At 35.6% G+C, this 15,784-nt stretch overlaps 1 protein-coding gene across 1 annotated transcript in view; it reads right to left on the bottom strand.

Moving 5' to 3' along the window:
• The window catches only part of LOC106872489 (arf-GAP with GTPase, ANK repeat and PH domain-containing protein 3), a 166,983-nt gene that overhangs the window by 67,703 nt on the left and 83,496 nt on the right, over positions 1 to 15,784 (bottom strand). The window contains 1 exon segment of the mRNA XM_052974118.1: positions 6,097 to 6,344. Within this exon segment, the coding sequence (XP_052830078.1) occupies positions 6,097 to 6,344 (248 nt within the window).

The raw sequence follows: 15,784 nt of genomic DNA on the forward strand, positions 1-15,784 counted from the left end.
TATATATACATACATACATACACCCATCAAGCCAAGTGAAATCATAGTTGTGGCCCAAACCAGTGTTGCATAACTTGTATGTAAAAAGCACCGTTCGAGCGTTGGGCCTCATGGAGGCAGTGACAGGTGACCAAGGCCTTTGGCAATATACTGTGCTTGTGTAAACCTGTCAAGCCAAGTGAGATTGTAGTCGTGGCTAGTGCCAGGGTCAGGTCAATGGCACCTGTGCTGGTGGCACGTAAAAAGCACCTTGCCGAATCAGATTGGAACCTGGTGCATCTTTCCAGCTTACCAGTTTTCAGTCAAACCATCCAACCCATGCCACCATGGAAAGTGGATATTAAACGATGATGATGATGATGATGTCAAAGGTATAACAATTTTAAATTCCACAATGACACCATTACTTCTGAAGAAATACATCAGAGAGGAACTTCATGCAGGATACATTGGGCCATACATGGTATAGAGGTACCTCGTTATAGATAAATAAGAGATGCAAGAATTTATAAGGATGCTTCTAGCATATGCAAAACCCAAAGAACTAGCTGATTGGTCAGTGGTTTGTATTGAATCCTTTGGGTACTATTTGCAAGGTTCAGATAATTTGCATAAGCTTGGTTCACTTAGACATAAGCAAGTGCCACTAATATTGGAATAGTGTGCTGGTGTAAAACTGATTTTTATTTTGTTATTGAAGGCTGGTCTCAAAATGCTGAACCTTACAAAGGAGATGAGAGATGACCGAGATATGTGGTGTATTGCTGTACCCAAGAAGACCCACCCACCACAACAGAACTGAGATCCTAAAACCAAGGTGCCACACAAAAAGCACTGGTGATGGTGCCATGTAAAAAGCACTCAGTACATTCTATGGAGTGGTTGGTATTAGGGTTAGGGCATCCAGCCAAAGAAACCGAGATAAAACAGACTATGGAAAGTGGTGCAGCTGCTGGCTTTGTCAGTTCCTGTCAAGCTGTCCAACCCATGCCAGCATGGATAATGGACGTTAAATGTTGATGATGATGGTGATGATGGTTTATTGTACAGTGGCAGTGAATTTATGAATTACTTCTGTTCCTCACATCATATCCCAATTACTCCCCCACCATCAGGGCCCACTCATTACATTCCCCTACCTATAGCTCCCACTCCTTTCAAAATCTTGCAAACTCTCTTACCTTCTACAAACCAAATTCCCTCTTTGTCACATCCTCACCGTCTTTCTCTCTCCTCTCTTTCTTCTTCATCTGAGGTAGCCATGTTTCTCTTCTAACGCAAGACCCCTTTTCTGTCCCTCAGTACTACTCATCCCCTCCCTGCCCCAGTCGAGGTGTCTTGTCCTGCAAGTTATTTGGTAACTTCACTGCTACTGACGCCACATGAAAAGCACTCAGAACACTCTGTAAAGTGGTTGGCATTAAGAAGGGCAAACAACCATAAAAATCACGCCAAAACAGACAGCACAGTGCAGTCCTCTGACTTGTCAGTTTTTGTCAAACCGTCCTAACCATGACAGTATGGAAAATGGATGCTAAATGATGATGATGATAAAGGCTCTATCTAATTAACATCTTTGGTTTCAAATGATATCAACTGAAAATATCTATCATGGAAGCACCTATTATTTAAATTGAATATAAGTATATTTATATTGCAAAAATATCTATGGAAAGTATATTTGAATTTTATTATACAAAATGCTATATAATACAATTATCTGGCTGCTTAGAAATAAATGAAAATTATTTATACTAAAAAAAAAAGTGACTGAATTACTATCTCTTTTCCATGAAAGATAATTCCAAGATTTCATTATAACTATATCATTATATAGTTATATTCTGTCTATATGCAGTGTCCACTTTTCAACTCAAAATTTCTTTCAAAACTATTCTCAATTGTTGATTTTTATGAAGTTTTGAAAATATGCAATTCAGATTTCTTAAAATTCCACATAATTCATTATGTTTTAATCTATTTAGCATAGAACTGATTTGTTGGAAAGGATGATGATGATGATAATCAGCGATTGTATCAAATATACAAAGAATATTTATCATTAAACACAAGAATTTTACTTGAATTTGAGATCTATAATTTTTACATGCTTAGTCTGTATTAAATGCAAGTCTGACAAACATAAATAAGTTGTTGACAAACTGATAGAAAAAAAGACTATTTTTCACCTGTGCTCTTTCACAATAAACTCAGTCTAAACTAAAATATTGTGCGTTTTAAGAAAGAAGTGATGTTAGCAAATAGTGAGATTCATGTAATACTCACAGGCTTTGTTGTCACATAAAATTCATACTAAATATATAAGGGGCAGTAATTTGTTTAAAGACAGAATTGCTTCCCTTGCTAAAGACAACTCGAAAATCATTTCATTTGTTAGTGAAAGAGGTTGGCCAAATATACAATGTAGTTATTTAATATATATAATAAAATTTGTAATAGATTCTTTTACATTAACTTTATATAAGAATGGTAACTTTTTTTAAAAGTTTGTAAAAACAACTTTTTGAGATAATGGGCATTTTCAAACTAATAGTATAAAATTGTGGTTAAAGACCGAAGCGATACCTGGACTACAGCTTCTTTTTTTTTTACCTTGACTGCAAACTGTTTTATGTTTTTCAAAGTAAAATATCAGTGAACAAACACTAGAAAGTTAATCAGAACGTTACATACTAATTCTCAATTGTTGATTTTTATGAAGTTTTGAAAATATGCAATTCAGATTTCTTAATAATAAGAGAATATTATTAGATTTAATTACAAAAGTAAAATAAGTGTTGTGACAAAGCAATGACTAATGCTACTTGATTCATTTTTATGGCACATCAGACAAGTTCTTTGCCTTATTCTGGAGCCACCAGTAAGGTTTAGCTTCACTCAAGATTGTCAAAGTGACAGTAAATGAATCACTAAATAGATATATAATGAAACACATATTTATTGGCTAAGAAAATTTACAGTTGTTGAGAAATTTTTAAAGCTTCTGACATGATATTCACATAAAGTGAAGAAACATTAAAAAAGCTAAAATAGAATAAATTTTGCTTTAACTCTGTAGCATTCAAATTATTCTGTCAGCTATGCTGCTTATTTAAGCCCATTGTTTTGAATTAATCAAACATTATCTGGTAGCGATGAGATGTTGATGATGTGATTATTTACTTATACTGTAGAGTAGGTGGGAGAGACACGGCCAGTTTGAACAGGAAACAGGTAGAATATTTGGACCTGGTGTGACTTGTTTAAATGCTGTAGTGTTAAGGGACAGAGAAGGAAAAAAAAAGAAAGAAAGAACCTAACCTGTTATAACTGTATAAATACAAGAATTGGTGCCAGTACTAATATAATACAGGTAGTAAACCTGCCTCTGTCTAATAAACCATCTAAGAAGTCTACTGTCTATGTTGCCTCTGGTCAAAAGATTCCACTTCATCCTTTATTAGGTTCTTCTTTATATAAAAGATAACAAAGCAAAGCTATTAATCAGATGAAAGTGAGTTCAAACTCTTTCATTCACCTTATCAACTAATTTAATTAATGAAATCAGGTTATCAGCATATATTTCCAAAAACACCCTGCACATATTTAAGGATCATGGATTATCATGAAGAGTAGTGGACTAAAGACAGAACCTGGCTGGACACTTAATAGCAACCCAAATGCTTTAACACTTAGTCAGGACTTCAACGATAATTAGAAGCATTCAGTCATGCATAACTTCCATCAGTCTATAAAATGTAGGAACCCATCAAAAGATTTCTTAAATCAACAAATGCAAACACCTGTTGTTTGGTCTTAATTAAAAATATCTCCAGCACCAGAAGTTTGCCATCTTTAGTTTCCAATGCAGTTGCAAACCCAGCAGCATTGAACACGTATGCAAAATTACATCCATATACACATGTACGTTGGTGCATGTATGTACTTCTATGCTGTGTATGAGAAGACCCGGCAAGCCAAGTGAGACCTAAATCCAAGGCCTCTGCCAGCCCACTTATGCGTACCTTTCCTTCTTTGGACACTAAACTCCGCTTGCGAAGACCTGTTGAGGCAAGTGAAATCGAAATCGAACTAAATTCGACGACTGGCACCCGTGCCAACGTCGTCTCCTTCATTGGACACGAAACTCAGCTTGCAAAGACTTATTGGGGCAAGTGAAGGCGAAATCGGGATGGCACCTGTGCCCAGCGTCGCCTTTCTGGCACTTGTGCCCGTGGCATGTGTAATGGACTTTCGAGCGAGATCGTTGCCAGTGCCCCTGGACTGGCTCTTGTGCGAGTGGCACATAAAATACCCCATTTGAGCGTGGCCGTTGCCAGTACCACTTGACTGGCCTTCGTGCCGGTGGCACGTAAAAGCACCCACTACACTCTCAGAGTGGTTGGCGTTAGGAAGGGCATCCAGCTGTAGAAACTCTGCCAAATCAGATTGGAACCTGGTGTAGCCATCTGGTTTCACCAGTCCTCAGTCAAATCGTCTAACCCATGCTAGCATGGAAAGCGGACGTTAAACGATGATGATGATGATGATGTATTTAAAAAAAAAACCTCCCCCAAGTTAGTTACATGTGCTATTAATAGAAATGAAATATTAATTTATCTTCAGTAACTTTGCTTCTATCTTATCAAGCATACTTATATGAATACCAATTGAAAATCACTGAGAACAATATATATTGATAATAATAAGCCTGAAAAGTTGGGGGAGGGAACTAGTCAATTACATCACCCGCCCCACTGCTTGACTGATAATAATCTGCACACCTGAGTAAACCAGCATAAACCACATCTTTATTATCTTACTGTTAGATGTGAAGTGTGACAAAAAAATCTCCCCAAGCCCTATCAATTTATCCTAGGTTTTGAGATTAACAAGTAAAATCTATTGAATCCAAGATTAGCATCAGTTATACTGCCAATGATTCATTGCATAAACATAATCAGGTGACAAATATTTAAATATAAATTACCCCAAAACAATAATAGCAAGAAGTATAATTCAACCTGATGGAGAGTCATATGAGATGATGAGAGAAAATCTTAAAAGTAATTGCTGTATTTTCTTCTTATACAACATAGTAAATAAGTTTTTACTTCAATAGAATCACATGACGACAATGAGTCTTTCATTCAAAGTTTATAATGTGAACCAGGTGAAAATATTGATGCCATTTAAAGGTATTCCTGGTAGGAAAAACTTACAGAGAAATTCACCAAAAATGATGTGGTAATATTCTTGAAGTTAGGGAATAAAATGTGCTAAAGGAAGTCGTTGTAGAATGAAGCAATATTAGATTGACTATTGTTTAATATTTAGAAGAGACAATTCAAAAAAGAGACAAGAAAATCTATCTTTCAAATATTATCAACCACTGAAAAATATTCTGAGAATTCACTGAAGAGTAAATGGAGAGAGAAATTGGGAGTTGATTAGGATTGTTTTTGTTATATTCAAAAATTTGCAACTCTGGTGAGATCATCTAGCCAATAAAAGCACCAGATTAAGACATTTATATACTATCTATCAGGTTTTTCTATATTTGTAAATTTGAAATTCTATATTTCTGATGTTTGATTAAAAAAAAAAAAATAAGCCTCACTAGTTTTTGCAGGTGTAAAGCATTATAAGTCATGATGATGACAATGACTAACTTATCACATTTGCCAGCAGATAATTTTGAAAAAAAATTCTTCTAAGCATCAATATTCTATTCCACAAAGATTAATGTTTTTGATAATTTCACTTAGCAATCGTTAATGATTCCAGATGAGAAGTGACTTGAAAGAATTTCAGCAGTTGACTTAAGAGTTTACACTTTAACATAACGTTTCTTTCTAAACAAGCAATGACATCCAGTTTTCCACATTAGCATAAGATGGTTGCATATACAACATTAGAAATAATCCAAGTAAAAAAACTTAGCGAGCATAGATGGAAAAGTCAGATCTTTTTTCTTATTTGATCTCTCATTTCTGACATTTCATTTTATGCCAAAACACTGAGTATTGATAATACGAAAGTAAACTCTGTGTTAAACAAAAAGAAAAGATTAACAAAAACACTTGTTTTACTTACTTGTGCTAAGCTATGAGCACTGCTGTTTGGTGTACCAGTAGTGGTGACCAGTGTCCCTGAACTGGAGGTCGACTGGCTGCTAGTACTGTGGCTATCATAAGGTTTCGATTGAAAGTAAGTCCTTTGTGAATGATTAGGTGTGCTTGGTAATGTGGAAGCAGACGTTGAAGTGGTAGAGATACCAGCAGCAGCTGCACTCACAGATGCTAAAATTTGGGGATACCTGGTCTGAACAATTTTCTGGCAAGCTGAAATATTAAGAACATAAATAAATGAATAAATAAGTGTGCACATGTGGGCGATGCGTGCATGTGCATATGTCTGTGTTAAAAGATTATATCAATAAATCATTTGAAAATATTAAACAGTAATAATTCAACTTGGAATAGGATTGTGACATTATTAACATAATTATTTCCAATTAAGAGAAGATAGTTTTAAAGTTGCCATCATAACAATTGATATTTGAATGCTTTCAAGTGAACTTTAATGTTAGTTTAATAATTAATAAAAAAAAACAAATGTTTATCTATTTGCAATATAATCTAGAAGTACAATAAAAATTGTAACAATTGCATTACAATGGTAATTATTTGTTATCAGTTACAAGTGAATTCGGCAATTTAGTCTGCATTAAGTTTGTATGGAGGTGGGGGGGGGTATTGTGATTGGTAAAATCAAATACACCGAGTATATATATATATATATATATATATATATATATATATATATATCAACTGACAATGTTAAATATGAAAAATAATTACAACTTAAAATCATTTACACTCTTAAGTGTAAATGATTTAACCCTTTCGTTATTGTAGTTATTTTGAGATGCTCTGTGTTTCTTTTAATTATTTCAAATATAACAAAGAATTTAGTAAAATAACTTAGTTATCATTTAGCTAATGTTAGGAACCTAAATTTTGACTAAAGTTTGGTGGAAGATTTTAATTCAAAACTTATGAAAACTAGACATTTGTACTACAGAGCCAGAGCCGGTTTCAGCCTGGTTGGTAATGAAAGGGTTAAGAGGCATGAGATGTGTGCAAGAGAGAAGAAGGCTGTGCTGGTTTGGTCATGTGATGCGTATGGATGAAGACAGCTGCATGAAGAAGTGCTGAACTCTAATTGTGGTAGACTCAGGAAGATGTGGGATGAAGTGGTAAAAAAGGATCTTCGGACGTTGGGTCTCACTGAGGAAATGACAAGGGACCTGTGCTGATGCTGTGTAAATCCACCAGTGCCGTTGGCATGTAAAAAGCACCCAGCACACTGTTAAGTGGTTGGCATTAGGAAGAGCATCCAGCTGTAGAAACCATGCCGCAACAGACAATTGGAGTCTGGACAGCTCCCAGCCTTGCCAGCACGGAAAGCAGACGTTAAACGACAATGGTGATGATGAATTACAGCTTAATAGTTCAACTTCAGTCTGAAGAATATACTTTGGGTCTCTGCTGGAATTGATTGCAAATGCTAAATCAAAAATGTATTTTGTATGATGGAAATCCTCATTGATGAAGTTACAGTAAAAAGGAATATGAAGTGAGAAAGAATGGATTATAAGAAATGGTAATTATTTGGTCCAACCCCTGTATAATTAGCATTAGAAATTGAAAAAGAAATTTCATTTATGAATGAAACTATTCACTTTGGAATAAATAAAAAAAATAGCAGCACTTTGAAAGAGCAGTGAAATAAGAATATTGCAACATATAGCAACTAAATTTATTTAAAAAATTTTTTCTTTACTAGCAAACTATATCTAAAAAATTTTACACAATTTTTCAAAGTGACAACTTCCAAATATATATTAGGACAAAATGTTATGGATGATTAAATAATGAAGGATCTTTAAATTTCAATTCCTGTCTTCTTGTCTGATGTGATCAATAACAATGGTCACCATAGAAACATTATTATTATTAGTTGTGCAGATGATTCAGCGGAAATAGCCACAAACTCAATGAATATCTCCTTAAACTCAATGAAAAGCAATCTTTATTATAAAATAGCAGAAAAGATACAGAAAATCAGAAAGTGGTTTCACTCAGTTTACTAGAAACATAATCAATGAGTAATTAAATGTGGTAACAAGGCACAAGACCTGAAATTTGGGGGATGGGGGGGCTAATCGATGTACCAGTTCAACCCTAATGCTAAACTGGTACTTACTTTGTCAACCCCAAATGTATGAAAGGCAAAGTCGACCTTGGTAGAATGAGAACCCAGAAGGTACAGACAGATAAAATGTTTAGTGGCATTTTGTTTGGCTTGTTAACAATTCTGCCAGACACTTTTAAAAGAAAATGTATGTGTATAACTTTCCTTACAGATAAATATAAAACATTATCATGTATATATTATTTCACAAGAATTACCAAAGTTCCTGGTTGGAGTAGGAATCTTTCGAAATCATGGCAACATTGAAAAATGGAATTTGTATAATGATAAGTTAAACTTAACTACTAGCAAGGACACAGTATTTCGTTTTGCAACCACAAGTTTATTGGTTTCGAATTTTAGCACAAAGCCAGGATACTACCAAGTATATTAAAGGTGTACAAGTCAAATACTGAGTTTTAAATGTTAATTATTAGCAAGGTTAATTACAAAATGTCATAACTTATAGTGCTGGCTTAGAATTCTATAGAAAATCTATAGCTTCTCACATCAAAGAAATTAAAGGCAGAGTCAAATGCCAATGAATTTAAATTCAGAACATAGAAGAGTAAAACTAAATAATTATAAGACTTATTTATTATAAGGTAAAGTTTTTATCATTCCTTTACAAGCACAAATCAAATGATTACTGGTAGTTTGAATTTTTATCTTGTAATGTGTTGCTGCACAGACATAGATGTCCAAAAGATTTGATATATTACTATAAACATTTGCCAATTAGTCACACAACTATAGAATTAATTAGGAAATGCAATGCTGAAGCATTTCTGTTATATTTCAGAATGTGAAACTGAACCTACAAAGAATCAAAAGCAAGGTATGAATTCCATACATGAAACAAAGTGACCACCTCACCTAAAAGGTTAATAAATTAGAATTTCCCATTCAGCAGCGACTTATAGGTTTCTCTCTCTCTCTCTCTCTCTCTCTCTCTCTCTCTCTCTCTCTCTCTCTCTCTACTGAGACCCATAAAACCCTCCCCTAATGTGTGCAAAAGTACAAAATAATAAACTAATACAGATATTATCAATATAAAATAGGGGACCCGTAATCAGCATAAGCAAAGAGAAACATTTTTGAAAGATGTTTCCTAATTAAAACTCTCTCTAAATGTATGAAACTTGAAGATGATCATTGTGTAAACATTATTTTCCATTAACAAATTCCTATATATAACATAAACAGGAACTGCCCAATCACTGACCTATATTTCTCATTTAATACACAGCCTAGCATACTTTATATTTCAGATGTCATGGTAAACATTGTGCTCTATTTATAGCAGCTATCTTGTAAACATTTTACTCAAAAATCTCATCCCTGGGAAGCGAGAGGAATTTGAGATACAAAAATATTTAATATGATTTTTCTTCTATAATCAAAGAAAACTATGATGATCCCTTAACGACAAAAACATTTTCCTTAAAAACTTAAAAAGCTTATTATAAGGTAAGAAACTAAAACTTGCAATCTAAAAAGGATATTGAAAAAAAATTCCTTTTGAAAAGCACAGAGAACTATCTTTCTGTGATAAGTTATTTCTAGAGTAGAATACATTGAGCAGAATGTTAACTCCAACCTCTGTGTGGGTGTGTGAGTGTCTAGTTTTATATTCTATATTGACTGCTTGGTGCCCCCCTGGAGAAACCAGATAACATCTGTTATCTAGATGACACAGTTCTTAGGGTAGAAATAGCAGGAGAGGGATGATTGGGCAACTTAAGGTGACTCAAATGGGTATGTATGGAAGAAATGTACCCAATGCAGGCGGTATGGCAGTATGTGTAAAAGGTATGATGTTTATGGCAGTTTATGACAGTTTAAATTCTTTAGTGCAACAAAGAGGTAGTAATACGTACCAACAGCCTTTTGTGTACGTTTTTGAAGTGGAGAAATTAATGCAATTAATATAGGATTTGAGGGAGTGAGAAAAGGTAGGTGCATCAGGTGTATTTGGACAGGGATAATATGAAAGTTTATTAGAGGAGCAGACACACTAGTATTAGTAGTAACAGAGACAGCAGGAAAACAATGTCAATGAGCAAGTAGCTTTAGTACATTGTTGATTGAATCTTAGCTTTTGAATCTTAGGCTCTTTTTTTTTTTTTTTCCATGTGCAGCAGATGAACTATCCAAGATATGTGCATATGTCAATGCACGAGGTGATATCAAAAGATTCCTGAACTAGTCATGTTTAATAAAAAATAACTTTTTTTTACCTAAGTTTTAACATAATTTCTTTGAAATAGTCACCTTGCGCAACAATGCACAGGTCCCAGCATGTCTGCCACTTTTAGAATCCAGCCTAAAAGTTGTTTTCCGTAAGTGAGTTAAAGACCTTCAGTGATTTGCTCTGGATCTCGACAATGGTGTTAAAATGGCAGCCTTTGAGCTGTATTCTCGTCTTTGGGGAAGAGATAGAAATCTGACAAATAGGGCAGGTGCAGAAGCAATACCACGTTGTTTTTGGCGAGAAACTTATGAATGAAGAGAGCTTGGTGACGAGTACATTTTCATTGTGAAGAATCCCGACATTAGGATTGCCTGTATGGACCCATTTGACTGACCAACAACATCAGCAATGCCGTTGATTGTTCTCCAACAGTCCTCATGCAGAAGTGGATGAATTTTTTCCACATTTCTGGGGATGACACTTGTGGCAGCTCTTACACATCACTAATTGTCTTCCAGAGACATTCTTTTGCTTTTGAAGTACCCAGGCCACTCAAAACATTGCATACAGCCCATTGCCTCATCACCATAAGCTTGCTGAAGCATGTTCAATGCCTCTGTGGCAGACTTTCCAAGTTGAAAGCAAAATTTCAAGTTGGCTCTTTGTTGCAACTCGCTGCCCATAACAAAAATCACAGACTACAGCAGAAACACACGTGATCACAGAGACACAAAGCACCACAACCTGTGAAGTAAACACAGCAATGTCACTTGGCACACTGCCTCATGAAGGTCACTGGTAGCACTCACTGCATACGCAACCATGTGCTGCCATCTGTTGATGTTCTACAGAGCTAGTCCAGGAACTATCAGATACCACCTTGTAGATTACACTTTTATTTTGAAGTAACTCAAATCCATTAGCTTTTGTGATGCAATTGTGTATGTTACACACACACACACACACACACACACATTTACCTCTGAGAATCATAAGTGTTTGTGATGCTGAGCATTTGTAGAGACTGCAAAAGATTTACTTGTGTAGTTTCTAATAGAACACAATGATCTATTTTCCTTTGATATGTTTCAATAGCAAAATTGTTTTTGAAATTTCTGTCATAGAAGTTATTTGTGCATAAATAGTATGGTATACTTTACGAAAGAGAACATTTAGTTACAAGTAAGAAAAAAAGAAAAAAAACGACCCTGTCTTTGATATTAAGAAGGAAGTGAATGAAAGAAATAATCAAGTTTTGAGGCCATCAGAGTTAATAAAATATGGAGTGAAGAGAGCCCTGTTGATGTGTGGAGAGGCAATCTGACAGGGAATTTCCAAGCCAAAAAGTGAAAGATAGAACCAACAAGCTTACAAGAGTAGTTTGATGAATAATATGAGCAAAGCAATGATTGGTAGAAAATTCAATGAGGAATTTAAGTAAGGGCTCTAACCTTACTCCCTTTAAAACAATAATAAAGTAATAATTCAAGAGAGTCAGGAGTGGAGGTCGTAAGGAATGTTTACCACCAATGACCTTGTTCACACAGTAGAATCTTTTGAAGAGTGTGCAAACTTAAAAAAATGGTCCAAAAATCAAAAGACTGAACGTGTCAACATGTCAGAGACTAAAGTACTAGTCTGTTACAGAGGGCAAATGATTCTTGCTATATCTGCCAAGTGGCTTTGCTCAGTATGTAGAAAGGGGAATATATTCTGCCTACCTGTCCAAGCTAGTTCTGTGAGGAGGACTCCTGTTGAATTTACTTTGAATTCCCTTTTGATACATATAACATAATGTTTCTGGAATAGCTCCACCTACCTCATCATCATTATTTCATCATCATCATCATCATACACACATATTTGTCAAATAAGAAAACTTTCCCAGTCAAGCCAACCGAATGAAGCCTCTTATCCAGATACTCTATCTCCTTTCTTCTCAAGCAGTAAATGTCTAACAAAACACATTCCTGCAATTATTATCCAACTTTTCAAAGCTTGCATGAACAAAATATTTTGAAAAACATAGTGCAATGTAAGTTTGGCAACATTAGAGGATGTCTCCCTCTCTTTTAATAACACCAAACAAAATTGCTAGTGTGCCTCTACAAGGTCAATTGACCTGTTAGAAATAGTAGCCACATCTCCTTCAAATCACTACAACCTACCTTTATTCAATGTCGAAATTCTGAAAGTAGCTGTAAACAATTCAGTCTCTTTGATGGAAATCTTATGGTAATTACAAATAAATGATACTAACAAATGCAGAGCCCACAAGACTTCTGCTTTCATCACTTACTGACCATGTCTACAAAGCTGAAGTGTGACCCTCACAAGAATACAGTGCACAGGTGAATGGCCAAACTCACACCCCCAAACATTGCCCAATTCCAAAATGAAATTAATGGACTTATTGATAACAATTCCAGCAAATGTTCTCTCTATTACTTCAAGAAAGGCTTTTGTTTATGTAAACAAGCAAACTGCTCGAGTGTCATCAGAACACCTCTGCCTTGTTGTTGTTTGTTATTCCAACTTTCTCTCACTGGAACTCACTCCTTGCCCAAAAGACAAGTTCAAGCTGAATACCAATATGTCAAATCTACCTAAGGTCAAGGGAACTCTCTCCCTTATAAATGATAATAATGATGATAAACCAACAACGATGAAGAGGATCTGGAATGTACTACACATACAAGAAGAGTTAAAAGAGCACTCAAAAGAGAATGCTTATGAGCTGCTATAAACAACTCACTGGTTGTAGACAGCTTTGATATCTAGGAAATCTAATTAGAACTGGAAATGGTTGTATGGAGACGCTCTAAGAAAAGAGATGGAACTAGTTAAAAAGGTTGAAAACAAGACAGACAATATGAAGTATGTGAAAATGTGTTGTGCTGGGTGGGTGTGACAATCTGGAAACCCAGTCTTAAATTCCTTCATTATGACTTAAGGGATTATGATAAATAGACGAGGACTGAGAATCAAGTTCTGGTGGGTCCCTACCTGTATACCGAATTCATTGCAGTACTTACTGCTAATTCTTGTCTTGCAGACAGTTCCTCCGTGCATGGTTTTTACGACTTTCACAAGTCACTTATTTACTCCAAGCATTCTCAGAGACCACCAGATCACACAGAAAGGAAGGATTTCTCTAAGTCAACAAACGCCAAATACAACAGCTTACTTTTAGCTATATACTTCTGCTGCAGTTGCCTTATTATAAAAGAGAGCACCAGTAGGATTTCTACCTGGCAGAAAACCAAACTGTATCTCATCTACGAGAATTCTCATACATCATTAAATGAGCTGACCTTTCGTGACCTGGTCCAGCAACTGATACTCTTGTAGTTACTTCTCTCTCAGACATCTCCTTTACTCCTGCAACCATTGACTATAATGCTGCTATACCAGTCATTAGATACAACACATCACTGCTTGATTAACTATATAAGTAAAGGCTAGATATTTTAAGTATCTCAGTAGTAGTTCTTGATGTATCAGTAAATTCCCTTGCAGGTCCCTCAGCTGAGTTGGGAAAACTCTCTTTCTCCCATGCATTTCCTTTTTATATTTAAAATCCTTTCATAATACTGGTTCCAAACCTTTTTCTTTTCAGAACCAGAGAGTGCAAAGTGTGTCATTATCCATCCAGGGATCGTTGCCAGTGCCCCTGGACTGGCTCTTGTGCGGGTGGCACATAAAAGACACCATTTCGAGCGTGGCCGTTTTCGTGCGGGTGACACGTAAAAGCACCCACTACACTCTCTGAGTGGTTGGCGTTAGGAAGGGCATCCAGCTGTAGAAACTCTGCCAAATTGGATTGGAGCCTGGTGTTGCCGTCCGGTTTCACCAGTCCTCAGTCAAATTGTCCAACCCATGCTAGCATGGAAAGCGGACGTTAAACGACGATGACGACGACGACGACAAACTTCTCACCCTCAACAGCTTGATTCTCTCTGATACACTGCCTTGCAATCTGGAATATTTCATGCAGAACACTGACAAAATTCTTACCTTCTGTCTCTCCCTTTGCTAATTAAACCTGTCACCTAGCTTCTCTTCTAGCTACCTGATACAATTCTCTGCTGACGCCATTATTCCAAGCTTATCTTTGACTTTTATAGTTTTGTCTGCCTTACTATTCCACCACCATATCACACTCAGTCTGTTTGGAACTTTGCACCAGCCACAGAGTTGGTCTATAGTCCTCAGCAGGTTGTCCCATAGGATCTTCCACTTTTTGTCTACGTTATATGTATCTTTCTTCTCTTACTTTTCAACAAATAATTCAACCAGCACTTCTCTAAATTTCCAACTGTTTAAAAGGTTTTTAAGCTTCCATAATTTGCTTTTCCAGACTGCTTTGTGCGTCTGAATCCTTCTAGCCCTAAGTCTAAAGTTATTATCCGCCATCCTATGTTGGGACATACATTACATTCTATCCCATTTTCAAGTAAGAATGTACTCAATCTGGCTGGTGTACTCACCAGAGTAACAGGGGATCAGGTAGCTGGTTGGCTGGCTGGTTGGCTGGCTGGTTTCCTGTAGCAAATGTTGCAGGTCAACAAGTCATTTGCATCACAGAACTCCAGCAGCCTTGTTCTCAGTTATATTTTTCAGTACAAATATGGGATATCATTACTCTTTATAGTTAAAATTACCAACTTAAAAATGGGACAACGTTATTATTTACATACTTGTTACATTTATTAATTTATATGCAGGATACTACTTCTGTTTATACTGCTTCTATTTATACAGTTACATTTATCATTGCTATTTAAAAAGCTGTTATATTTATCAATGCTATTCCTCTCTCAAATTTATTATGTGCTATTTATAGTTACAATCATCAGTGCTATGTTATATTCATCACAGTTATTTATATAGCCATATATTCATTCATCAGCACTTTTTAAATAAGTGATAATAATATCATCATATTTATCAGTGTTATTTATACACTTATGTTTATCAGTTTATACAGTTCCTACATTTCAATGATTAGTATATACCTAGGAAACAAAAATGATTGATGCAGTCTCCTCTGGTTTATTGCATTGTTATAATAATGGTATTGCCCCACAGAGCTGGCTTACTTTGTTCACTTCCATTCAGAATAATTTACCCAACATTACCCCACATTCTTCCTATCTTATAATAAGTTACAGATCTATTATGAAGCAGTAACTACAATCTTTCCTCGCTGGAATGGTTTAAGCAACCAAACAAAGTTTTCCCCTAAAAAGAGAGAGAGAGAGAGAGAGATAGAGAGAGAGAGAGAGAGAGAGAGAGAGAGAGAGAGAGAGAGAGAGAGAGAGAGAGAGA

The sequence above is a fragment of the Octopus bimaculoides genome, chromosome 17, assembly GCF_001194135.2.
Source record: "Octopus bimaculoides isolate UCB-OBI-ISO-001 chromosome 17, ASM119413v2, whole genome shotgun sequence".
In the NCBI taxonomy this organism is placed as follows: Eukaryota; Metazoa; Mollusca; class Cephalopoda; order Octopoda; family Octopodidae; genus Octopus; species Octopus bimaculoides.